This window comes from Emys orbicularis, chromosome 9 (assembly GCF_028017835.1).
Source record: "Emys orbicularis isolate rEmyOrb1 chromosome 9, rEmyOrb1.hap1, whole genome shotgun sequence".
Lineage (NCBI taxonomy): Eukaryota > Metazoa > Chordata > Testudines > Emydidae > Emys > Emys orbicularis.
This window is the reverse complement of record NC_088691.1, coordinates 3,354,807-3,381,818: the sequence shown is the minus strand read 5'-3', so window position 1 is coordinate 3,381,818 and position 27,012 is coordinate 3,354,807. Positions and strand designations below refer to the sequence as shown.

The window sequence follows — 27,012 nt, the reverse complement described above, 5'->3', positions numbered from 1 at the left end:
GCTCGGGTAGGGGAGAGGTTGTGGTCAGACAGGTAATTTGCCATTCAAAGAGTCTCCTTGGCCGGAAGTTGTTACAAGTCAAAGGTCTGGGGGTTGGTCTCCATTGGATCTCCAAGGTAGCTCCAGTCACATAATGACCATTCTTGATAGACCATTCTGTGGTTTGTCAACATACCTTCACCTAGTCACTGCATTGCTTATCCCCTGTTGCAGAAAACAGATTAACCCCTTCACATCAAGTGGGTAGCAATACAAAAGCAAGTGGGGAAACTGAGTCACATACTTTTCACAGAAAATAATACAGCCATTTTCCACATCCTCCACAGTCTGATATAAAGGCAATGTCCTCCCAGAGAAGAATGTAGAGGTGGCATCGGAGGCTTATTTGACACACATTCCAAAATATGTTCTTTACATTTGGAAAGGGAACGACTGGAGACTTCGGAAAGCTGAGTGGCCAGTGGGATATTCCCACCAGCTTTGCTCTGGCTGGAGTTCAAATTCCACAGGAGTCCATGTAAGATGATTTTAATGGTCTCAGGTCGTTACACATTAGATGACAATGCATCGTGCAATGACCAGCTCTTGTAATTCAGCACTCTTTCATAGGATTGAACAATTCTGGATAATGGTTGTTTCTGTGTTACAAGGAAACTGTCAGGTTAAAAGTCATATATTAAAAAGAAAAAAGAAAGAAATTTTCTAATCTCTGTTACAAATGCCACTTCACCTTACTAGGACTAAAAGAATGTTGTTAACCTAATGTGTGTTCTACTTCCTAGGACATTTTTTGGCTTGTTTGTTTGTTGAAATTGTTCTATTTTTCTCAGTTTGAGCAATGCAAATAAACTGGTAGGTTTCATTTTTGTTTATAGTTTGTTTACACTCACTTTCACTATTAGGTTGTCACTCACTAGCTAGCACATTGCTATTGGAAACACTGCAGCGGGATGTTTAATAAGGTTTTAACTGGAATTTTAAAAAATTATGGAAACTATTGGATTTTAGTTTTACAAAACCTAAATGTGACTAAATTTCTCTAACTTTTTGTTTTTTGCATGTAGGATTTAAAAGTAACACTTTTTTAACGTGTCTTCTGGGTTTTGAGCCATTAGGGATCGTGTTTTTAAGCTTCTCTGCAGCCATGAGGTCTAGAAACTTGTTTTTATTTTATAAGAAAGCAAAGATTCTCTCATTAAAATGCCACCACAAGTTGGGGCTTTAAGCACCAAATATCCTGAGACTTACAAATAACATGGTGAGAGTTGGTATCACTGGAGGAGAGAGAGCAAAAGCAATCCGAGAAACATGTTCTCTCGGTAACAGCTGGGAATCCAGTGGGGTTGAGTAACAGAAGGCAGGGTATGGCACCTGTTGGATAATGTGCAGAACTGGAACTCAGTGTACATTGACTTCCTACACCACAACGTTATTGTTTTTCATGCGCAACTGGCTCTGCCTGTCTTCCGAGTTCTCAGAGGCAGTGTCCTAGCAATGACTAGGACTGGGAAACTCGGAGACCATCATTTGCTTCCTTTGAAATTGATCCTGACCTAAAAGAGATGCAGAATGTTGCGGCTATCTTGGCTTGAAATTCACCGCACTGCCGAGAAGAATTGTTCCTTGGTCCCGAAGATAGGGTGAAATTTGGCCTTCCACAGTGTCTGCCTGCTGGTACGCCAAAGACTTTCTTAATCTTGCGCCTAATTACCTGCCTGGTAGTTAAGGTCAACCAAGAGGTGTTTGCTTTTGATCCTGCTATTTGGACAGGACCAGTCTAGGGACACAGCATTCTCAGCTGAGAGCCCTCAGCACGGGGCAGCATCCTGATCTGCTTTTCTGGGTCACCACAAATCCCATCTCTTTCAACAGGCTCTTAGCTGGTTTTGGCTTCCTCCCTTTTCTCCCATTCTATTCAATCAAAGGGAGCCATTCCCAACAGAGTAGTGAAGGGATTTGCCTTAGGAGTTGTCGGGTTTTCCCCATGCCAGATGTGTTCTTTGGCCGGGCTTGAGTTTTGGTGCTTTGCCGGCCAAGGGGAGTTTGCCTAAATAAGGCCTGTGGGATTCCCTCTGTCGTTCCATCGTCAGCACTAACAGGAATAAATGTGCAGGAGATGGTGTGCATGATCTCAATGGGCTGGAGCAAGCGCCATTTAACTATGCCTGCGTCTTTGGGTGCAGAGTGATAACGAATGTGCAAACGTCTCTCTGCACAAGCGACAGCACTGATACCGTTCTGTCACTGTGAGCAAGAGCTGATGGTGCTTCCTAAAGCAGCAACATAATATGCGTTCCTGGACTGTCTTGGTAAAGAGCAGCCGCTGAAGGGCAATAAGGAATAGCTCCACTTCCTTTCTCGTGGGAGAGCACATAGGAAACTGGGACACCCAGGAAAGTGGTGGCTCTTGGTACTATTCTCACAAAGGAAAAGCTTTATACTTTGGACACAAAAGTTTCCCCTCCTGTGAAAGAGGAAGAGGAATTGCTCTAGAGCCGGAAGATATAGACAGAGAGACTTATCCTCCCTCCATGTAAATCTTTACAGAACCTGGAAGAACAGACATATAATGTTCTGCCGTGATGATTGTGTATTCCAGGAACACCTGGAGAGCCCCAGTCAGATCCTGTCCTGGTGGTCTAGGTGTTGCACAAACACAGAGTGAAAATCAGTCCCTACCCCCTAGAGCTTCCAATCTAACAGACGTGGCACAAGTGGATTTAGCAAACAGCGGGAAGGAATGGAGGAGAGAGCAGAGAAACAGTTCTAAGACCACATGTTCACACAGGCCAGCTACATGCACTGCTAGATGGCTTCGAGTAGGTTAATTAAGAAAAAACAGGACATCCCTACTGGGTATCTGCCTAACCATTATCATTCAGCAGGTTGGCGTAGACGTGGTGGCAGAAGTGGGTCTGTTTTATGACCTGTGCAGTGCTTAATTTGTAATGAAGGAGGTGCTGGGGCTCAAGCTATCTTTTTACATTCATAACTGATGCAGCAAGCCCCGAGGTGCCGGGGCTCTGAACGGCCGGGCCCCGAGGTGCCGGGGCTCTGAACCGCCCGGCCCCGAGGTGCCGGGACTCTGAACCGCCCGGCCCCGAGGTGCCGGGGCTCCGCACTGGCACGAATTAAGCACTGGGCTTGTATCATGTCGAGTGAAAACGAATCAGACCAATCAGCCAGCCAGTGATTACAATGTGGGCAGGCTGAGAGGCAGCAGGTAAAAGCGGGGCAGGAGAGTTCATATAATGAGCCAGAGTACGCTGGTTAGGAACAGGCTCACCTAGCCCCAGTGCCCTAGGGAAACTCCAGGAGATCTTATTACACACCCTTTGGAGCATGCAATACGCTTTCTTGTACGCCGCCATAGCAAGCCATCTCTGCAGGCTGGGGTGGAGGGGGAAGAGCATAGCATACCTGGCACCCAGGGCCGGCGCAACCCATTAGGCGACCTAGGCAATCGCCTAGGGCGCTACAATTTGGGGGGGGGGGGTGATCGCGGCGGTATTTCAGTGGCGGGACCTTCCGCCGCCTAGGGTGGCAGAAAAGCTGGCGGCGCTCCTGCTGGCACCCCAGTGGGGCTGTCCATTGTAGAGTGTAGGGACTGTAAATATGCCTGGTCCCTGCTCAGGGGATGTATCTTCCTTATGCCCTCTGCGATCCCTGAAAGCCCCTCTGAGAGCCAAGCACCAGCTGGAGCAATGTCTTAGCTTAAGCTCATATGAACCTACCTTACTGCTGTCAGCATGGATAGCAGAGAGCAACTGAGTCCAGCCACAGCACGGAGCAGCACTGGAGGGAATCACGCTCAGAGCAGATGTTAACTTAGGAGGTTTGTTTTGACTAAGGAATAAAAAAATGTGCAAAATGCTGGAATAGGCTGCAGGCCAGCAAGCAAGGGGCTGGGCCCAAAGCTCTGGAGTCATTCCAAACTCTTCAGCTGGGGCTTGGGGGTGACCCAGCTGCGAGAAGCGAAAGGTGCCCTTTGACTGGTGATCTGCTGCATGTGGCTTTACACAATTCCTGAAGGTGCAAGGGGACATAAAGGTTTTATCAGCATTCACGTGGAGCAGCTTGCATAACTCACTCATCTTTGCTAGTCATTAGTAATGTAGCCCCGGCATTACATCACCCCACACCATCATGTATTTCGTAGGGACAGCATATTCTACAAAGTGATTCACGAGTCTCTGTAAAGCAGTGCTGGAGGAAATGAACAATCTGCACAGGAGATACGATTGGATCGTATCTCAGAGGCTTTTGGAGGCAGACACAGTGTCATTCAGAAGCCCGTTGTAAAATGGTCTAAGCGGCACGCTGGGAAGTAGGTCTGCGGGAGTCTAAGCTGATGTAATTTACACACCGAGTTCCTAGGGCTGTAAAAATGTACCGGTTAACCGGTAAGCATTAGGCTTACCATTAACTGACCTTAACCGTTAACCCCGGCGGCTCCGTGCCGGCTGGAGGGACCCCAGCCACAGCCGCATCGGGCTGGCCAGCCAGAGGGACCCCAGCCGCGGTCGCACCGGAACGGCCTCAGCCCCACCTGCCCTGCGCCAGCCACCCAGAGGGACCCCAGCCCCAGCCACTCTGTGCCGGTTGGAGGGACCCCGGCCCCAGACCCTGCCGCGCCAGCCCAGCCGGAGTGACCTCAGTTAACGGTTACCCAGTTACACAATATAATTGTAATCGTTTAACCAGTTAACTTTTAAAACCGATATTTACATCCCTACAAGTACCTAGCGGAAGGTGTCTGAGTGTCTGGAGCCCTGAGCCTGCACTGTGAGACATGCAGCATGCTCAGTCCAGGCTCTAGGCTGACTTTGTAAAGCCAAACTTACTTTTACTTCAAGCTTGATTTATTTTTCCCTTTTGTTTTACCCTTGACACCCGCCCATCAGCATGCTTTTTGCCCCAATTTCTCTCCCTTACCAGCCCCTGCATCCATCAGAAACCCCATAACGGAGCAGCAGTACCACGAAGATGTGTACATAATGAACCTAAGTGACCGTGTAATCTTATTATTGTAACCCTTGTCCTCCCTTTCACCTTTTCTCCCCCCACGTTGTGTTGCTCTTACATGTTGCATCATGACTGAAATTACACTGGAAGCTCCTCCATATGAGATTGTGCCTTTGATTTGCTATGTCAAAGTGCATAAGACACTTTAGGTATTTTGTAAATTATAATTTATAATAAGGCTGAAATAGGAAGTGGCCTGTTTTAACTAACACCTTATATCTCCTAGCTGGCTACTTTTCCAGCTATTCAGTTTGTACTCACTCCAGCACTACACTCAGTGGAACAAATTCAGAGGTGATGTGTAAGTGGGTCTCAGGTATAGGTAAATAAGAAATGGGGGTGACTCTGCCTTCGTATAAGTTACATGCTGAGCAGGACAGCAGATTGGTTCCACACAACTAAAAGTCCCCACTGAGTTTGGCCCATATAATGTCCTTATTCCCTTAGTATAAGGAATAAAATGTGTGGGCAAAATACAACTACTTACGCACTGTGACCATGGAGCAGGGCCATCATCAGGACAGTTGAATTGCTGTTTTTTAATTGACAGGAGACCACTCTCCTGTTCTGCATAGGAACTGACCAAGAACAGTCAGGGCCCATTGTGTTAGGTTCTGTACATAGAGTAATAGAGAGTCTCTGCCCCCGAGAGCTCGCAGTCAAATAGACAAGACAGACAAAGAGTAGAGGAAAGGGATAGAACCTGCATGTTCCATAGGGTGGAAGGTTCACTCTTTAGATATTGTCAAGCAGAGCTTTCTGGTGTCCAGAAACAAACAAAATCATGTGTTGATGTAGTAGAAGGATTCTTCTCTGAATGCTAGAAACCTTTAGCCCAAGACTACATTTGAATGTGTTAAAAAGGGAAAGAGTTTTGGTTAAAAGTGGAAGTGGCAGCTATTTGTGAATTTCCAGTCAATTCCTCGGTGGGACGGAAGAGTACAATTGTACTTTCATAACAACATGTACAGGAGAAGTGCTTTGTCTGGGAAATCCCACTGGTTGCCTAACAATGGCTAATACTGTAATTTGGCAGTCTTGTGGAAGATCATTTCTGCAGATTTTCAGGCTTGAGTTGCTTTTTTTTAATCCTTTACTGACACCTAGCGTCTCTTGAGTTCATGTCCTCCAAGACAGCTACTGTAAATCAGGAGAGAAAGGGAGGTAACAAAATTCAAGTCATCAAACAAATAATTTCCTAGGGCCATACAATACCAGTTTATTTTTAATGATATTTTGTATCGATTCTGGAAGACTTTTCATACAAACAACAACAATAAAAGCAAAAAAGCTAAAGAGTCAAGTCTCAGCACTATTCATAGATTCATAGATTCTAGGACTGGAAGGGACCTCGAGAGGTCATAGAGTCCAGTCCCCTGCCCTCATGGCAGGACCAAATACTGTCTAGACCATCCCTGATAGACATTTATCTAACCTACTCTTAAATATCTCCAGAGATGGAGATTCCACAACCTCCCTAGGCAATTTATTCCAGTGTTTAACAACCCTGACAGTTAGGAACTTTTTCCTAATGTCCAACCTAAACCTCCCTTGCTGCAGTTTAAGCCCATTGCTTCTTGTTCTATCCTTAGAGGCTAAGGTGAACAAGTTTTCTCTCTCCTCCTTATGACACCCTTTTAGATACCTGAAAACTGCTATCATGTCCCCTCTCAGTCTTCTCTTTTCCAAACTAAACAAACCCAATTTTTTCAGCCTTCCTTCAAAGGTCATGTTCTCAAGACCTTTAATCATTCTTGTTGCTCTTCTCTAGACCCTCTCCAATTTCTCCACATCTTTCTTGAATGTGACACCTATGCTAAGAACCTATTCACACTACTAACTCGACTGCCAGCGAACACGTTCTAATCAATGCAAACTCAATATGTAGATTGTCTTGTACTGTAATGAATAGTTCCCTGACTGCATATTGCCTGTGCAGAAATGACAAAACCATTTTTAACCATGCTATCATCGTTACATCCCTTCCTAACTAGTTACTAAGGATTGCTTCCCTTCAGCCTTATCCTTTCTTTTAACGCGGTGAGTTAATAGCTCCTGATCTGAGGTCAAAGCCAACGCAGGTGTAGATTCATAGACTCATAGACTTTAAGGTCAGAAGGGACCATTATGATCATCTAGTCTGACCTCCTGCACAACGCAGGCCACAGAATCTCACCCACCCACTCCTGTAACAAATCCCTAACCTATGCCTGAGTTATTGACGTCCTCAAATACTGGTTTAAAGACCTCAAGGTGCAGAGAATCCTCCAGCAAGTGACCCATGCCCCACGCAGCAGAGGAAGGCGAAAAACCTCCAGGGCCTCTGCCAATCTGCCCTGGAGGAAAATTCCTTCCCGACCCCAAATATGGCGATCAGCTAAACCCTGAGCATGTGGGCAAGACTCACCAGCCAGCACCCAGGAAAGAATTCTCTGTAGGAACTCAGATCCCACCGCATCTAACATCTCATCACAGACCATTGGGCATATTTACATATTCATAGATCTGCCTACCTTAATCAGGGTGTTAACATAAATAGAGGGTGTAAAAGTTGTCCAGTCCTGCTGCATAAAAATTGTTGTGAAAACCTGTGATTGTGAGAGGGTGCAGCCATCTACAAACAATCAGGCTTCCACAGAGATACAGGTACATGAGCTTTAATATGCTAAAGAATGTTATACCTTCAGAGAAGGCCTGATCCAATTTCCACTGACGTCAATAGGAGTCTTTCTATTGGCTTTATCTGGGAGTTGAATTAGAACCAGAGAGCATCTAATCTCATCTCCTCAAGAAGTATTTGGAATCCCAAACTTTACCTGGCAGCCTGTATAAACCCTAAATTGCAGTATATACCAAAGGAATGTTAGTTTTACAGTCCTATTCTAAAATGATAGCTCGTCTCTGCCAGCTCCTGAGATCACTCTGATTTAGTATGTTAAACCAAAAGGTAACAAGGTTATAAATAGGAAAAAAGCAATGCTTTATTTCTAAATCCACGCCTCTGTGGTAAATTTTGCCTGTGTGAGGAGGACATCAGAGAGCTGTCGAAAAAGTTTCTAGTGAAAACTTCTTTTAATTGGAAATTAGGGTTTAATTGAAAATGAAATTTTTCACAGAAAAACTTTCCAGTTGGAAACCAGTAAGAATATGGAAGGAAAAATTTTTTTTCACAGCTTTTTACTATTTAAACAGTAAAAAGCGTGACTGAGTTAATAACACATTTTACTCTTTTAAAGAATAAAAGTTTTGAACAGTATTTTTTCTCCACTTTCTCGCTTTGCTCCTTTTTCCATTTAAAAAGGGGGAAAGTAAAGAAGACAAAAAATAGGAGGGGAAACATAATTAAACAATAAAAAAAATTCAGTTAAAAAAGACAAAATAAAATGGCATTTGAGATTGAAACTAAATTACAATTTTCATTTTATATAGAAAATTTCTGCAGGAAGTCAAACTATTTTTACCAAAATCTTTCAACAGGGTTTTTTTTACAGCAGAAAATTCTAGAGAGAAAAAAAAAATCCCATTTTTCTGACCATGCCACTGCAGCCTCTGGTCATTTGTTGTGTTCTGCAGAGGTGTGGAGGATGTTTGCGAGTGGCGCAGCGCCGTGACATTGTACGCGCTCTGGTGTTTAGTCCTTGCTGGCCCCTTGTGGGGACAGGAAGATGTGTTCAGCCGGGGTCTATGGCAACCCCCGTAATGCTGGAGATGGTCAGGGCAGGTTTGCCAGTAACAGGTACTGTCTGTGAATTCTGTTTGTGTTATGCTTTTGCCTAAAGTCTGAGGAAAAATTGGGAAGGGCCCAGTCCTATCTGCAGCATGAGGGAGAAGGAGCCAGGAAAGAGAAGCAGCAGGTGGAGGGAGACATGTAATGCTGAGTGGAAGGGGTGAGGCAGGACATGAGAGCTCAGCCCTTCCCAGGCTTTGGCATCGTGCCCACAGTTTGCCACGTAATCACACCTTCACTGAACTGAACTGAACTGCCTGGGGAGCGGATGGGAGGGTTTGGGCCCCACCCCTCTCCTGGCTGGGGGAGTTGTCTGTGTCACAGTGTTTGGGGTCCCCCTATGGGGTGGAAGGAGATGTCAATGTTGCACTGTTGGGAGTTCCCCTCTGCAGGGTAAGGGAGGCGTTGGTAATATTACCAACCCCAAGCACTCAAAAATAGAGCTGGTGTGAAAATGAAACCTGAAATGGCTTGCGAAAGTGAGTCCAGCTCAACAAACGTTTGTTGAATCAGAGGCAGGTTTCCAACAGTCCAGTTTCCCTGGCAGGTTGCTGGGGACTCTGGCTTTCCAGCGTCCACAACTCCAAGTCAGCCATGCCATGTGGACTGCCCCACAGACAGTGACCCTGAGTTTGCAGGATCTGCAGCTCCCGGGCAGCACTGCCATGCCAGGGCTTCCAGCCGGTTTCCAGGCTCCCTGCCCTGTAGCCAGGAGCTGGAAAGCCCTAGGGGACCTGCTGGCTCTAGTCAGAGCTCAGCGCCCCGATCCACAGCTGGAAGCCCGGAGAACCCCAGCTTCGCCCAGGGCTCTCAAAGTTCTAGAGCAGGGAGCCTTGAGAACCCTGATTTGAGCTGGGGCTCTCATGGCTTCCAGACTGTCTGCAGCAGAGCTGGAAGTTTGGAGGTCCTGGGACTGGTTCTGCAGCTTCAGGGCAGTCCCACCATGACTCCTGCCAGTTTTCCGGACTCCTGGGCTGTCTAGTGCCCAATCTGGGAGCCAGCTGGCCCAGGAATCTGGAAACCTGAGGATCCCCAGCCCCAGGGCTACTCCTGATCCACAGCCCCTGGGAGTTCCAGGAGCAGACTGAAAGCATTAGTCTTGTGGTTTCATGGCTGCTCATGAAACTGACAAAAAAGGAAGTCGGTTTCAGTCAGGGGCCATGGATCCTGGGGAGTATATTTCATTGTGGAAACACTAACTGGGTATTTGCAAGCTGAATTTCTGCTTTACAAGAAATGTTGCAATATCAACATTTCTCATGAACTGGATAATCGGAGTTTTGTCCAAAAGGCCTTACTCTCTCCCTCCTCAGTCCCACTAAGAGTTTGATTTCAATGAGATTTTAAAAGAAGAAATACAGGGCAGATGCTTTTTATCTGAATGTTGGTGCTTGAGCTTTTACGGTACTGGTGGGTCATGTGTTAGAAACCGTATTCCAATGAACGCTCGATTCTCACTCCAGGAGCCGGGCTTGCAGAGAAACACTAAGTACCCCCAGAATTCATACTGGGCTGGGCTCCGGGGAGTTAGGGCCCCTGCTCCCATCACAGGACACAGCATCAGACAGCGAGGCGGAAGAACTAGGCCTGACCCTGGCGGGAAGGCAGCAGAGACAAGGTGGTGCTATTGAGCAACCTGCCACTGGCAGAGGAAGGAGCAGTGATGCCTAATCCACACCCCGGGGCTACTTCACCCTGATTGAGGCGCGTTTCTTAAGTGTTGGCAATAGAGTCTTGTTGCATTGCGCTGCCCTAGTGCTTGGGGTCCCTGCCCCTCCCAGGCTGGGGGAGGGGCCGGTGTCATGCTATTGAGGACTCGTGGGGGGGAGGGGCGGTGTCACGGCGTTCAGGGTCCGCCCCGGGCGGGGTGGGGGAGGGGCGGTGTCACGGCGTTCAGGGTCCGCCCCGGGCGGGGTGGGGGAGGGGCGGTGTCACGGCGTTCAGGGTCCGCCCCGGGCGGGGTGGGGGAGGGGCGGTGTCACGGCGTTCAGGGTCTCCCCTCAGGCGGGGTGGGGGAGGGGCGGTGTCACGGCGTTCAGGGTCCCCCCTCGGGCGGGGTGGGGGAGGGGCGGTGTCACGGCGTTCAGGGTCCGCCCCGGGCGGGGTCACGGCGTTCAGGGTCCGCCCCGGGCGGGGTGGGGGAGGGGCGGTGTCACGGCGTTCAGGGTCCCCCCGGCCGGGTCTCTCAGGCCGGAACCGCGGCGCCGGGGCTCCCCTTTGCGGAAGTGCGCGGGGGCGGCTCTCGCTCCGCAGCCCGCCGGTGCCGCGCTGTAACCCTTCCGGGCGGCCCCAGGCCGGGCCATGGAGTGAGGCCGGGCGCGGGCCGGGCCAGCCGCGAGCGACTTTCTCTCCCCCTCCCCCCACCCCGGAGACGCCGCCGCCGCCGGGCCCAGCCGCGGCCTGAGGCCTCCGGGCCGGGGTAGCAGCCGCGCGGGGCGATGCGCTCCCCGCCCGCCCAGTGAGTCCCGCGCCCGGCCCGGCCCGCCGGCCCCATGAGGGAGTACAAGGTGGTGGTGTTGGGCAGCGGCGGCGTGGGCAAGTCCGCCCTGACCGTGCAGTTCGTCACCGGCACCTTCATCGAGAAGTACGACCCCACCATCGAGGACTTCTACCGCAAGGAGATCGAGGTGGACTCGTCCCCCTCGGTGCTGGAGATCCTGGACACCGCCGGCACCGAGCAGTTCGCCTCCATGCGGGACCTCTACATCAAGAACGGGCAGGGCTTCATCCTGGTCTACAGCCTGGTCAACCAGCAGAGCTTCCAGGTAACCGCCCGGGGGGGGGACACCGCCCGATCCCCCCCGCCAGGACCCCCCGCAGCCCAGGCACCCCGTCAGAGAGCTGCCTGCACTGGGGGGGGGGACTGTGCCCTAGTCCGGAGCCAGGGTCCAGACCCGAATTAGGATCCTGAGGCTAATATTGTCTTTTAAAGGGATGTTGTCAGGTTATACCACAGAACACAATGGTTCACCGCAAAGCCCAATTTGTAGAGCATTAGCACGGCCAGACTGGGTCAGAGCAAAGGTCCATCTAGCCCCGTATCCTGTCTGCCGACAGTGGCCAGTGCCAGGTGCCCCAGAGGGAATGAACAGAACAGGGAATCACCAAGTGATCCATCCCCTGTCGCCTATTCCCAGCTTTGTAGTATTAATATCAAAAGCACGTTAAGAGGGAGGTACCTTTTTGCTGTCAGTATCGACAAGGAAAACTACCAAGCACTAGCAGGATGCTACAATACTCGGGTTGCAAAACTATTCCCATTGGACTCTGGTAAATAAAACACTTGTTTTAAGTCATCATTACAAAGAAATGTTTGTAAATCCCACATTTGGGGTTAGATTTGACCTGTTGTGTCCTTTTAAACACTGCTCTTTAAAAAGCAATATTTTGCTAGTTAATCTCATAAGGCTGGGTAGGTTGCCTGTTTTCTGAACTGAACTTGCTACCTTATAACTTGTGAATCTTGCTAATAAACCCTGATGTTTTCTTTCTATATATAACAAACTGCTATCCAGTGTAAGTCTGATGCTCACACTGTGTGGGTGGTGTGTTCGTGAGAACGACAGGGCACATGTGAAAATGAAATTCAACCCACAAACTTGCATTGCAAAAACTGACAAGAAGCAAAAAATCCCGCAACCTGTAACTGGCCTAAACTGCCTCTGGTAATAAGCAGCTTGTATCTGTGGGAAATGACAGGACTTGGCAACAGAGATTTGGACCTTGTTTGTTGGCTTCAATTCGGTTGCTTGTGCTGGGTGTAGTCCAGCTGCTTGGCAAAACCTTTTACACCCCCACTAAGGAAGAATGTTTCTGTTGAAGGCTGAACATTATCTTAGATGAGGGTACATACCTAGATAAATTGTATCCAAGTTAGGGATTTATTTTCCTTGCAAAGGAACTACAATCCTCACGCTGGGATGTTTCTCTCCTGCCTATGGTCAGCTCTCATCTAGGAATTGGGAGGTTTTCCCTCAAGAATTGAGGCATGTAGTTAAGAAAAAAAATCTAAGAGTGGATGAATATATTCCACTTCAGTTGCTTTTTTTCTTCTTCTTCTTTAGCACATTTAATCAAAACAGTGTGGATGTAAATCTCCCTGTGAAGTTCCATTACCAGTGACAGATTCAAGCACTTAATTGCTTCTCTCCTAGAACCCTGCAAGAAATTGTAAACTTTTATTTACTGTAACAAGTTAAAATCTTAAATCAGAGGTGGTGGAGGAAGTGGATCTAAACTTTCAGGAGTATGGTATATAAACGTCTCTTCCTTTTTCACCTTTGGGCAGATTATAGGAGTATTGGGTTTCACAGAATATTAAAACATGTCTTTATTGTATCTAAATTTGCCATTTAGGCATAACCAAGTGTGTTCACAGTGAACACTTTTAAGCATGCTACAACTATGCGGGAGAAGATAGTGAGTTAACAATTTAATTAACTTTCACAGGCAGTAGGCTGGCCACAAGTTTCCCATCTGTTTAAGTGATCACATAACATAGTTGCGTAATGTAGACTTCAGTATCTGTCATGAGTTTAAAGGCGAACTTCTCTTTTTGTAGCAAATCCTGCTGAGGACCAGAAAATTGATTCAGTTCAAAACTTTGTTAATTTATACAAACTCTGCCTTTATCTTAACTAGAGTTGGGCAAGAAAACTGGTCACCCAGCCCATGAAAATGTTTGAGATTTCAGTTTTTCCGGTTCTTCATCAGAATGAAACTGAGACCTTTTGAAACTTTGCGCAGAAAATTACACCCACTCTAGGGAGTTCACCTGGGATGGTGATTGCCATAACCACCAGGTTATTCTCAGTGTGGCTGGAAATTCCTTCCTGGACCTAAAAAACCTTCTCAACAAGTTCTGGTTTTGACAAATCAGCATTTTCCAATGGAAAACTGTTTTGTCAATTCCTGACCAGCTCTAATCCTAACCAAAAGGTTTTCTGGGAAATGAGACGTAATTTTACATTGCAGTAGTGCACTTTCTAAACACACAGGAAGTGCCATGTGCCCTGAAGAATGTGCATTACAAATGGAGGATAAATTTCTGAATTTTAAACACACCCTAGTCTAAATCCAAGGTATCCATTTAGGAATTTTTCATAAGCTATTATGTTTATTTTCAGTTACACATAAGATCTATAGGCTTGTTAAAACACTTGTTTTTATAGTGATCTATTTCCTGGAACCAGTGTTAACTTACAGCAATCTGTTGTGATTACTATTTTAAAATATGATTAGTACTAAAAGTGTATTAACCAGTTGGATTGTTTAATCAGGACATCAAGCCAATGAGGGACCAGATTGTCCGAGTGAAGAGATATGAAAAAGTTCCTCTAATCCTAGTGGGGAATAAAGTGGATCTGGAATCTGAGAGGGAGGTCTTATCTGCAGAAGGCAGAGCTTTGGCTCAGGAGTGGGGCTGTCCATTCATGGAAACATCGGCCAAGAGTAAAACCATGGTGGATGAACTGTTTGCTGAGATCGTCAGGCAAATGAACTATGCGTCCCTGCCTGAAAAACAAGATCAGTGTTGTACAACTTGCATCGTCCAGTGAGAAAAAATAAAGAAAAACCTCAATCATGGCCATACAGAGCAGGTGGGTTGAACACACATAATTAATTGACGTGGTTAACTGTTGTGTTTAAATGAGCAGATGAAGCTGCCACAAGCACTCTAAAATTAGTTGGTCTAACCTTGAAATGTCTTGCAACCTTTACTGAGAGAAAGTGTGTGGCTCCAACAGCACGAGTACTTAATGTATTAAAAATAGGCACCTTTATGTGAAATAACCTCTGTATGTTACATCAGTATGCTTAACCAGGGGTTACTGCCTCTCTCTGAAATATCCTGTGTATTAATACTAGTTAGGCACTTACAACATAAAAGGAGGCCTGAATTCCTGTGCACCTATTGACAGTATTTTACGTTTAAGAATATATGTGGGAGCCTTGCATTCTAGCTGAACAAAACTGAAAAGATGGAATTGTGTGGAGGGGTTTCTCCTTGCTGGCTGGCTGCCCGCCACCTCAGAAGTGGCTGCATTTCAGCAGTCAGAACATCACACTTGACTTGTCGTCACTGGGATTGTGCACTCTTCAGTCTGTCAGTGCACTGTCTCAGTGCCCCAGGAGAGAGAATTCCAATTTGCAGGGCTGTCTCTTCCGAATGGAGGCAGAGGTCTGCCTCTTTCAGACCTCTGCTGGTCTGTGGGAGCAGAGGTGCTTGAAACTCCTCCCTGCCCCAGTGACTTTGTGCACAGGTGTGGTTGGAAGAGTGCAGTGAGTTCAATGGGGCCTTTACCTTTCTGCTTCTCCCCACCCCCTTCCTCCCATTTCCCCCTCTGCAGGGGTAAAAGCTCTCTTGCAAGACTATGGTTAGCCTTCGGTGACCATGGCTCACAGTCTCCCTCTCTAGCACTGCTGCCTGTATATATAGAGGCAGGCAACAGTGTTATAAGGAGTACCTCTGCTTTCCTCGTGGCAGCCGTAACTCAGCAACCTTGTAGGAAAGGGGTGAGGACATAATCCCTGTGAAAGTTGGCTTAGCCAAAGAGTCTCTTTTGTAGGAGAATGACCGGTGAGGAAGAATAGGATAATATTGTACTTGAAGTTGTGGGTTGTCTGACCACCTCAACATCAAGAGTATGGGCACAGGGAATTCTCCATTAATATCCATTACATCAGTGGTTCTTAACCTGGGGGCATGCACCCCTTGGGGGTGCGAGATGTGCCAGATTTTTTTAGAAGGTAAATCATCAAAAACACAAACTAAGCACAGGCACATAAGTACAACTACGTTGTTTCATCAAACCTATGTATTTATTAACATTATACATTTTTTAACAATTACTGTAATATACAAACTAAAATATATCTAGGTTTAAGGGGTGCGAGAACATATTTTTTAGGTTTAAGGAGTGCGAGAACATATTTTGAGAACCAAAGGGGTGCACGCTGCAGTAAAGGTTAAGAACCACTGCATTACATGTATAAAGCACGTGAGTGTGTAATGTAATGTCTGTCTAAGGGTACGTCTACACTTACCGGAGGGTCCGGCGGCAGGCAATCGATGTTCTGGGATCGATTTATCGCGTCTGGTTTAGACGCGATAAATCGATCCCGGAAGTGCTCGCCGTCGACGCCGGTACTCCAGCTCGGCGAGAGGAGTACGCGGCATCGACGGAGGAGCCACCCTGCCGCGTCTGGACCCACGGTAAGTTCGGACTAAGGTACTTCGAATTCAGCTACGTTATTAACGTAGCTGAATTTGCGTACCTTAGTCCGAAGTGGGGGGTTAGTGGGGACCAGGCCTTAGATACCTATGTGGCCCCCACTACTTAGTATCACGATCTTTAATGTATTTCTATCCTCACAACACTCCTGTGAGGTGGGGAAGTTTCACTGACCCCGTTTCACAGATGAGCAGCTGAGGCACTGAGAGACTGAATTGCTCACAGTTACATGGGAAGTTTGGTGGAGCAGAAAACTGAACCCAGGTGCCAGGTTAGTACCCTGAGCTCTGGACTGATAAAGCAGAACTGAATAGAGATTCTACAGAATGCTGCCTTTGATTTTGACTCAAAATGCTGCTGGGTTAGTCTCATTTTGAGTAAAACAAACCAGATGGTTCAACTAGTTTTGTGACTACTTCCCATCTGAGTTCCAGGCAATGAACCCTCAGCTATAGTGGTCAGTATGACGTTATTGGCTTTACTTTGCATGCCATTGGCATGTTCTGGTGTGGCAAGTCAGAAGTGCATGTCACATCAGAACATGCCAATGGCCCATCTAGGCCAGCACAGATGCTTCAGGGGATTGTTCATGAAACTTCATAGTGGATGCTTAGAGAATCTTCCTAATCTCATCAATCAGTTGTTGGCTTGTCCCCTAAAACATCAGGATCTCTTGTTTTAAAAAAACCCACAAAACCATAGCTAATGAGAACATCCACAGTATTCGCTATATAGATGTCTTCCTTTGAATCCTACTAAGTTCTTGACCTCAATACCTAGAGGCAATGAATTCTGATGGCTAATCTTGCTCCATTTCATTTCTTATCTCTAAACATTCCCAATGTTCAATCCCTCTCCTCATATGGAAACTTTTCTGTGCCTCTTAATTCTTTGCATCCTCCATTTCCAGATTCCTTCTAAATTCTGCCCTCTCTCTCTCCTGAGGTAGGGCGACCAGATCTAAACACCGTATTGAAGGTGACTCTGTACTATTGACTTCTATAATGCCATTATAATATTTTCTATTGCAGGAGTTCCCATGCTTTTTTCAGTCTGAACCACTTCTCCTCTTGATCTTGTCTGTTTGCAATTACAATATTTCTCAAGAAGCTATTGGTATTCCTTGCAAAGGGGCAGGTGATAATTGCCCCACACAAGCAATCTCTCCAGCTCTGGCAAAGCAAAGTTCTCTTCTTTCCCTAATCTCTCATTGTCTTTTTAATATCCATAGACCCTTCATGTCCCATCCAATCCTCCTTTTGCTTTGGTTCCTTCTTCCCCCTCCTCTACCATCTCCATTCACGGGCTCTTCTTAGGCTCCATGGTCTCACCTGTTGCTCAAGCTCTTGGATCCTTTCTGCATCCCTGGCTCCCACCACCTGGCCCATGTCTCCTGGTTCCTATGGTCCAGTATCTCCTTGGCCTAATGACAAGCTTGGATACCAGATTTCCATCCAGTATGTTGTAATGGAGGATGGCAGCTGACAGCTTCCTCTGTCAATTGTCTCTCATCCTAGGGATAATTGCTTTTGGATCTTCCATGGGCAGAAGCAGGTGGTAGCTACTCTTATAAAACTCCAACCTTTTGTAGCAGCTTCTTTCTTCTGGCACAGGGGTGTGTCTCACAGTTTGGGAACCGCTGTTCTACTCTACTCTGTGTCCCAGCATCCTGTTTCTTTTTTTGTTGGTCTTTACTGCGCACTGAGCTGGTCAGTGACACCCACCTCTCTTTCCAGAACAACTAGTCGGTTTAGAACCCAGCAGTATGTATGTTTTGTTCAGATGATTCCTTCCAGTATGTACTGCCTTGCATTAGTCAACACTGAATCTCATCTCTCCTGCTGTCTGCTCACCTCTGCTGGCTTTTCTGGTGAGCACAAGACCATGGACCTCGCTCTGTTAGTTCCCTCTGAAGTTGAAAGTCTTTCATCTTGACTAAACTAAAATATCACTTGCAAATTTTACGATTCTGTTGTTCCTCTCCCTCTTCCTGGTGTGGATTCTCTGAGTATCCCACTGCCGGTCTTTTATCACGATGAAAATTGATCACTTATCCATATTACTTGTTTTCTGCCTTAGTCAGTTTCTAATAATCCATGACAGAATTTACTTCTTCACTCTGTGACTTCTTGGTTTTCTTAGTAGACAACGTTTCTCACTAGAGGGTAAGTCCAGTGCTGTTCTTCAAACGTCAACAAAGTAGTAGATAATTCTAGTAAAAAGGAGAGCCAGGACTTTCCTTCACAGAAGCCATTCTGGTTTGTCCTTTCAGATCATGTTCTTCTCAAACACTTTCTTGATTATTGTTGCAACCAGTTCATATGGCACCGAAGGTGACATTTACTGGTCTCCAGTTTCCTAATATTCCATTGCTAGTATTCCATACTATCTTTTGCACCCCTCCCCCCTTCCTCTAATTTTGTAGCAGATGTTAATGAAATTCCTTCAAGTTTTTTAGATGAATATCTAGTTTTGATGTGCTGCCACTTAATTTATCAACTTGTAGCTCTTGCTCTTTTGATTCTTCAATCTGACAGTCCATCTTTTCTCTGAAACTTCCTCCAAATATGTAACAAATTTATTCCACTGCCAAAGATACTGAATGTTATCTGCATAACCTGAGTGTATTCTGAATTTGCACAGTACTTTATGGTGAGTGATCTCAGCAGTATCTCTTGATCAGTCATCTGCCCCTCCTCATGCCTGGATAACTTGACGCTGATAGGAACTATGTGCATACCTAGGTGTGAGGGGAAAACATCTCATTGGAGTTTAAATTCGCAAGTGTACACATTTGTTCTACTCTAGAAAAGTAGTCCTCTGGCCTATGCAGCTTTGTAAAACTGTCAGACTCACCCAACCTGCTTTCCCCATGCAGATCGTAGAAAATATTAATGGTTATACTTGCTCATTAAATTCTTGTCCAAGTCCCTGACTGGCACTTTATAAATACTATCTCAGGGCTGATTATTCACTCTAGAGCCCTGTCTACTCTAGGGCCACTTTCTAAAAATGTGCCACTCTGGCCATCACCAGTTCAGCTCTGCCAGCATCAAGGAGCCCTATTGTAAATGGTCTGTTATTGATATTCTTAATGTGTCCTGTACTCCTGCTCAGAGCTAGTCTAACAGACTCCCTATTAGCAGTCAGCTGACCGCCTCCAGCCCTTTTATCAGTAGGGTTCTCAGTATTGCTAAAAGTGGGAGAGCAGCACCATTGTTAGCAACAGTAGGGAAACATCTTGAAAACTTCTCTAATGAAGATGGGGTCTGGGTGTACAGCAATTGTCTGATAAATCAAGCTTTCACTTTTTTTTAGTCCCTGGGGGACTAAACACTTAGCTCCAAAAGAGCTCTGCTCTGAATGTTGGTCACTTACGTTTTCTTGCAACCTGAGCTGTGAAAGCTTTGAGCAGAGCTCCTAGTTGTCTAGTATCACTTACCCATTGTAGAACTATATGTGATGTGATCTCTGATATGTTTTCTTTTTTTACAACTGTCAATTGAATTGATAAAGAGGAAACTTGAAAGGTCATGACACCCTATAGAGAAACATCATTCAAAACAGGAAACATTTTTCCATGTTGAAAATTCACTGAAAACTTCAAATAGTGTTTTCCTGTTGTGTTATACAATAAATTATGCTCCTACATGTTTCCTGGATCCTTTCAAAGGAAGGCTCAGTCTCTGTAACTATGACTGTATTTTAAAGCCTTTTTTTTCTGATACACAAAAATAGAATTCTGGAATCGTAGGACTGGAAGGGACCTCGAGAAGTCATCTAGTCCAGTCCCCTGCACTCATGGCAGGACTAAGTATTGTCTAGACCAGTGGTTCTCAAACTTTTGTATTGGTGACCCCTTTCAGATAGCAAGCCTCTGAGTGTGACCCCCTCTTATAAATTAAAAACATGTTTATATATATTTAACACCATTATAAATGCTAGAGGCAAAGCAGGGTTTGGGGTGGAGGCTGACAGCTCGCGACCCCCATGTAATAACCTCACGACCCCCTGAGGGGTCCCGACCCCCAGTTTGAGAACCCCTGATCTAGACCATCCCTGACAGGTGTTTGTCTAAAATACAGGTCATCAAGGGTGCAAAGACATAGCAGTTAGGTGTTGGGTATTATGGAATTGGTAGCTGCATCTCTTGCATTGACAAAATTATTAAACTTGTTTGTACATGTGACTCAGAATAGCTACACATGCAATCCTGCCTACCAAGAAACAGCCTAAACTTGATGGTTTAAGAGGTTTTTTTAGTATTGATCAGAGTCCTATTATTGAAAATCAGATTGGTTCAACTTCCTGGTTTATGGAAAATCTAACATCACCGTCCGTGTTATGATACTGTAAGGCCCTTTCTACTGGGGAAATGAACAAGCTAGTGTTTTCTGTCTGGCAGTGTTTACTCCTGTGGGAATTCTGCGCCAAAAAAATAAAAATTCTGTGCACAATATTTCAAAGTTCTGCATATTCTGTTTTGTCAAAATAACACAATATAATCACGCCAGTTTCAATTATTTTGGTAATTTATTTCAAAATACCTGTCAGCAAGAATATCTGTAAAAATACAGACCAAAAAAGAAAATTCTGGAAAAAATTTTTTTTACGAATCAATTCCTTACTAGGCATATTAATACAGAACTTTGAGTAATTCAGTTGAACTACTATACAGAAACGTATTTCCTGCACCCCTCAGAAGCAGTGCAAAGGCTTGGGGGAGTCAGTGGTAACGGAGGAGCTGAGGGAGAGGGAAGGAGGCTTGGAGTGATCCTGGAGGGTTGTTGGGTGTGGGTGGGAGAAGTATGGAACAGTTTCTTTTGGGGAGGGAGAGGGATAGTTAGGAAGGTGGGGAGCCTCCCCTATGCCGGCCCTGGCTGACCCCGAGCCCCTCACATTCAGTCAGGCACCTGTGACCCTGGAGCCCCCCACCTATTCAGCCCCTGGCTTAATGCTGTCACCCCACTAGCTCCTGAGCCCATGCCCCAGTCTGTCCCCCCACCACTACCCCTTCTGAACCCCAGTCCGTGACCACCCCCCAGCAGTCCTGTGTGCCCCACTCTGCCTCCTAGCTGTTACTGCTGGTCAGCCGGCCGTTCTGGCACCACAGTGGCCTCTGGTGGGCAAAAGGTGGAACTGCAACACTTCCTCGGCAAAATGTGTTTTCTGCGGGGGGAATTCTGCGCCAGACATGAATTTTGCATGTGTGCAGTGGCACAGAATTTTCCCAGGAGTAAGCGTTTACCTAGAACACAACTGCTTCATATTATTTTGGCGTGTTTTGGGTTGAATCCAGTGTATGTTACCAATGTAGAGAATAATTCAAATTCTTCAGTTATTCCTTTAGATCTTCATAAGGTGCTACAGAAGTGCACAGTATAGAAACCTAGGTAATGCCTGCTAGCCTGCCTTCCATTATCAATAGAGCTCATTTGAAAAAAATAGGAACTCTTTTTTCACCAAAGCTTCTGTGGAAAAATTGGTCCTTTTGGTCAAAATGTTAACAAATTTCCACCAGCTTTTCGTTAACATATTAACTAAAGCTAACTTGATTTAAACATGTGTAAATCTGAATATGGCTTTTATTCACTACTTTATTTGGTCTAAATTGCAGATAAAACTCAGAGGAAACTTGCACAGATGCTGCTTTGGAGAACTCTTTCAGCCCAGGTTGCAGAGCTGAGCCTTGGTAAACCTGTCTCTATTACAGCACATCTAAGTGCATAAGGTCAGTGGCCTTCAAGATCCACAGACCTTAAACAGGAATGCTTAGCATGTTTACCATAAGTTAAAATCTGTTCTTTATCTTCCTTTTCTAGCTTTCTAAGTTCATATTAATGGCTAATATGCAAGAATTCATTTTTAATATTTTAATTGATTTCTTTAATCAATTTCTGAACTTGTATTTATTAAATACTTAAACTCAGTATTACCTACTCAATGCCTTTTTAAAAAGATTTAATGGAGAATAAATTGAGCCTTAAACAAATGGTTACTTCTGTATATTACCTCGCATCAGTGCTTAATTCTATTTGCAAAGTTTTCTCCTACAATGTAGTTGGTCAATACTTTGAGACTTTATGTTTACGTGTGACAGTGTCATGAAAAGATACTGAAGACACCTCTTACGTTGTATGGATATAATATCCCTTTTCTCAGTCATATGGAGTTTGTGATAGTGTATTTGTAATTGGCCTGATAGGACAATAGGGATTATTTGAAATGGGCTATCAAGCATCCAGCTAATGTGTTCTAACTTCACAATACTGTGGGTTTTCAGACTTTTTATTAATGGTAATTGCAGTGTTGAAATGCAGTAGTATGTTTTTCCATTCTGTTAAGTTTCTAAATTTGCTAGTTTCTGATCTGCTTCAGTATGCCTTTGAAAAGGGATCATGTAGCCTCCAAACTGGGTTGGATGCCTAACCAGAGTTAGCTCAAGTTTGCCCGGCACATTAAGTGACATCTAGTGGACCTCTGCACTTGTAAATCTAATGCAAATAAAATGATCTTACATTTTATAATTCCTAATTGTCTTTCTGAATAATATTTTAAAGCAATATTTGTTAACGTTTTTCTTGCACTGTCACAAATAGCTTTTTAGTTGTTTTTTCCCTCCATAAACAAGTTAGCGTTCGAGACAAAGTTGGTGTAACAAGGGGAAAAGCACCAGGTTTCAGTGATACTAACTGCAAATGTGCTTTAAACAGCCATTGCCTTCCATGTTGTTTACCTGATCAACATTTTGTCTGAATACTTGAAAATTTTAACAGTAACACAGGTATTAAAACAGAATGAAAATGTATAAAGAGCAGCTGAAATCTTGGTTCAGTTTTGTTAACAATTATTGCATACATGAGAGCTCTTTCTAGTGGTGGTTTAAACTGTGTCATTTGTTTTGCAGAAGTTTAATAACTGCAGCTTACCTACGGCACCAAAGGTCTAGGTTCTTAGGAGCCCAGCTTTAGTCATTTGAACACACTTCTAATAAATACAACGATACATTTCCCCCGTACTAGCGCCAGTCAAAGCAGTGATGGATATGCGAGGTGAAGCCATTTAAAATTCACTACATATATTGTGGATGATGGCATTCAAACAAAACTGCAAATGAAGTCACCAGTATAGTATCTCAACGTTCATGTGGTTTATTGGGTCAATAGAACACAGGATCTTAAGACGTACAGTATTTAGCAGAAATTAAGATTTTATTGACTATGTTCTTAGTGTTGAATTTTAATTTCAATGAGAATAAATTCTCTATGGTTTCTGCTTTGACATCAGAACACCTAATTTTGCTGTGTGGTTACTTAAAACACTTTTCCCTGTTTGTACAAACTTTTATAAACAGGCCGAGGCTAATATTTAGGTTTGCACTTTAATACCAGAATTAAACCAAACCCTGTATTCAAAGTAGATTTAAGTGGTGATTGTTGGTCTTTTAGTAGATATACCAAGTAATAGGAAATAAACATAAATCGTTAAGATCTTAGTTTTCCATTGTCTAAGGGGAAAAAAGTTGGGTTGATATCAGTTGATGGTTCTTTCCTATGGGTAGTTTATCAAACAAAAGTATTCATTTCATTGACCTCAGCAAAAAAAACTTGACTTGAACTAGCTTAGAGTGATAAGGATGGGAAAATGAGATAAAGATGGTTTCTTCAGCACACTTTGAAAAAAGGGACCAAAAGTTATTTTTAGGCTTCCTCAATAGATTGCATGTGAAGTTGCTTATTAGAATAAGAAGCTAATAATAAATGCAATATCTGTATTGTCTCTACTATGGCATTTGTTTAGGAGTTGTTCAAATCACTGCAGTAGGGCTCTACAAATAAAATGTAACCTAACATCATATATCTAATGTACTGTATCTTTATCAGTGAGAGGTGAAATCTGGAATAACAAGTGCAAAAATTGAACAATTACCTATAATGCTTTGTAAAAAGTTTTTCCGATAGATTTCATTCTTGTCATTTTGTAAGACAACCCTACGGTCCACCTGTTTGTAACTTTTTTAATAAAATAGATATCTGTATTACCAAACTGGGCTCACTGTTTGATTTTACAACTGGCTGTTCTGCAGGGCTGGATTAATGCATAAGCGTTATTCTCATACTTGGGGTTCAAAATCTATTCTTTTAGTGGTTTTAAAGTGTACTAATTATAGAGACTGCTCCAGCATGTCTCTATTACTGACTGATGGGGTGGCCTAAGGCAAGTGGCTTTGTCTCCCTATCTGCAAAATGGGGGTACATCAGCACCTGACGGGCCCAAGTAGATTGCTTGTCTGTAAGTGACTGAAGACGTAAAGCACTATATATTCCTAGCGAGGAAGACTATTTTGGCTGACATAGGACTGGGTGGCAGGAGCTGTGGACTCTATTCCCTGTCTTTCACTGACTTACTACGATGGGGGGAAAATCACTTAAAGAGCCATTGAAGGGCAGAAATCCTGCAAATGGGTTTTACGCCATCCTCCCCCTCCCTTGGAAGAGATGGTGTGAGATTAAATTTACTAATGAATTGAAAGCAATTCAAGCTTCTCTGATATAAAGCATTAAATAAAAGCAAACTTCTGGCGATGTACCATGTGTACACCTTAGGCAGACCTCCCTTAGCTAAGGAGCCTTGCACAGCGTTAATCTTTCCTGATGCTTTGTTTAGTGGACCTAGCCACTTGTATGTCTTAGACTAAATCTCACTCGCTTTTTATGGCTCACACCACCTGTTAGCTGTGTAAATATCTCAATGACTGCAAGTAGGCAAGTGGCTTTGTCAAGGTTTTCAATCCATAGGTCCAATGGATGGCCACTGCTGATGGTTACACGTTCTGTAGTAGCATCACCTTAGCCATAGCATTACTGGAGCTCGTCCTCAGGAGGGGAGGGCGTCTTTACAGTGTAGTCTCTCAACTGAGAAGCTTGGGTGCTGCTCAAGAGGAGGTGGAAGAAGCCCAGCCTCCCCCATTTCACCCCAAAATACTATGCATGCATCACTGGTGAATAGGAGTCTTCTGGCTACTGAGCATCGTAGGGCAACTGTTTGCAAGTCGCTAGAAGTATTGTGATGGCATGGCCTCTGTAATGTTACATCTGTCACTTCAACTCCAACACAGCTTTTCATCTGAATACATTAAAGCTTTAGGAGTCCACAAATACTTGGCATATTGGTGGCTTCAACCTCAGTGACTTCTGTAGGCCATTCAAATCACCCGGGATCCTGACCCATATTTGCACTAGCTAATATTGTCCCATCACCCTGTACTGCTAGAAGTTTAAGTGTAGATAAGACTACAGTACTGTCTACCCTACATCTCCAGCTGCTCGGTTAGTGAGAGGGGAGGGGATGCTGCCCATTCCCTAGGGGGGAACTGTCGTGAGAGAAATGGAGAGAATTCACTTTTGAACTGTTCAGAATAAATAGCCCAGGCTGCCTTTATTGCATGGAGACCTGGCATAAACTGCACTGGAGAGAGAGCAAGTCGAACCACTGGTACATTTATTTACAATGGCGCTCTCAGAGGTTTGCTAGCAGTGAATAGCTGTTAGAATTAAATTCACCTCCCCAGAGGTGCACACCTTGGCTAATCCAGGCACACGCTGCATCTGTGTCTCAGCGATACCTTCATGGACAAGGGGAACAAAAGTGGGCTATTCTGAAATGTAACAAATCAGTGTGTCTTATGCTCCAGCTGCGTTTGTTACAGGGAAGAAGTATGTCACTCTGTAGGCAGTGATGTTTCCAGTTCCTTGTAACACTTTCTGCAGCCTCTTCTGACTAACAAACAAGCAGCTTTCTTACCCTTGGTGGCTGCTTCCTGTCTTTCCTTATCAGATCGAAACTCAGCATGAGTAAACTGGTGGATGACACCAAACAGGAGGGGTAGCAAATGGATTGAACCAAAGGGGCGGGGGGAGACTGGAGTAGTCAGGGCTGCAGGCCATCAGGGGCAGCTAGGTATATTAGTAAGTGTAAAGGCCAACATGCACCAAGGGTATGTCTTCACTCCAGTCTGACTCTGACTCTTCCTTGGGTGCTGCCATGAATAGCCCCCTCCCTCCACATCCATGCCCAAAACTGTCTCACCGGCATTTGGTGGGGCTTTAAGCCCAGGCTAGCTCGCCGGCTAGGGGTCCAGGCTAGAGCTGGTAACCCACTCAGTTTGCAGTGAGGACGCAGGCTGAGAGTCCTCCCATGCCTTCCCACAATTCCACTCTGCGCACAGAAGGGCAGACAAGTTCTCTCACAATTCACTGGGAAAGAAGCAGAGTGGCTCAGTTTACAGTACAAAGAACCACAGGATTTGTGCCCAGACGTCCTAGCGATAAGCGAGTGAGTGCAGCTCCCATGAGCTGAGGACACAGGAAGTTGGGCAGGGCTTTTCAGTGTGGCTGCGAACACCAGAGTGACATACCTCAGAAGGAAATTGACGGATAGTAAATGGATCATGTGTAACTCATGCTGGGTTTAAAGCAAGTGTGTGTTATCGCTTCTCTTTAGTGCTTCCCTACTAGTTTTTAAGGTAGCTAAACTTTAAAGCCCTAATTAAACAAAGTCAGTCAGTGTACAGGTTCTCTCATATAGATGGGATAAAAAGATAGACGTGTTAAAATGTTGAGGGCTTTTATTGATTAATAGTCATATTACCACTGCTCAAAAGCCAAAATTGCCATTGTAGACTTTCTATTCAGCACTAGCGGAAGAGTGGCTCACACAAGCTTAACGGCAGGCGTCTCCTGTAGTAGGAGACTTGACACTTTCTGTGCCAAAGCCCCGATTGTGGAATTCGCTCGCTGGGCTGAAGCAGCGTCTGACTGAAGCGAGGGGAGCACTGGAGCACAAATAGGTCCCCATGCAGGATTGGGCCTTTGTGGCTATCCTGAATACAGCAACCCCCTCCCCCCCCCCGGCAAAACCAGCAGTAACTACTAAAACCAGCCCCGGAAGGAATATAACAGTTAGCACACTGCTCTCCATGTCTCACCTAAGTGTGAAGGAATGGGGTATAGATGCGCACCTTAG

At 45.1% G+C, this 27,012-nt stretch overlaps 1 protein-coding gene across 1 annotated transcript; it reads left to right on the top strand.

The window, feature by feature from the left end:
- The first annotated feature begins 11,244 nt into the window (after window positions 1-11,244).
- RAP2C (RAP2C, member of RAS oncogene family) lies at window positions 11,245-14,352 on the top strand. Its single transcript, XM_065410506.1, has 2 exons — window positions 11,245-11,517; window positions 14,032-14,352. The coding sequence occupies exons 1-2, from the start codon at window positions 11,245-11,247 to the stop codon at window positions 14,308-14,310; spliced, it is 552 nt and encodes a 183-aa protein (XP_065266578.1). The 3' UTR covers window positions 14,311-14,352.
- The last annotated feature ends 12,660 nt before the right edge of the window (window positions 14,353-27,012 follow it).

What these genes read in the sequence shown, in the direction of transcription:
- RAP2C (XM_065410506.1), top strand. Translation starts at nt 11,245, where the DNA reads ATGAGGGAGTACAAGGTGGTGGTGTTGGGCAGCGGCGGCGTGGGCAAG. An exon ending in TCAACCAGCAGAGCTTCCAG is followed by an intron (nt 11,518 to 14,031) that starts GTAACCGCCCGG and finishes TTGTTTAATCAG; the next exon opens with GACATCAAGCCAATGAGGGA.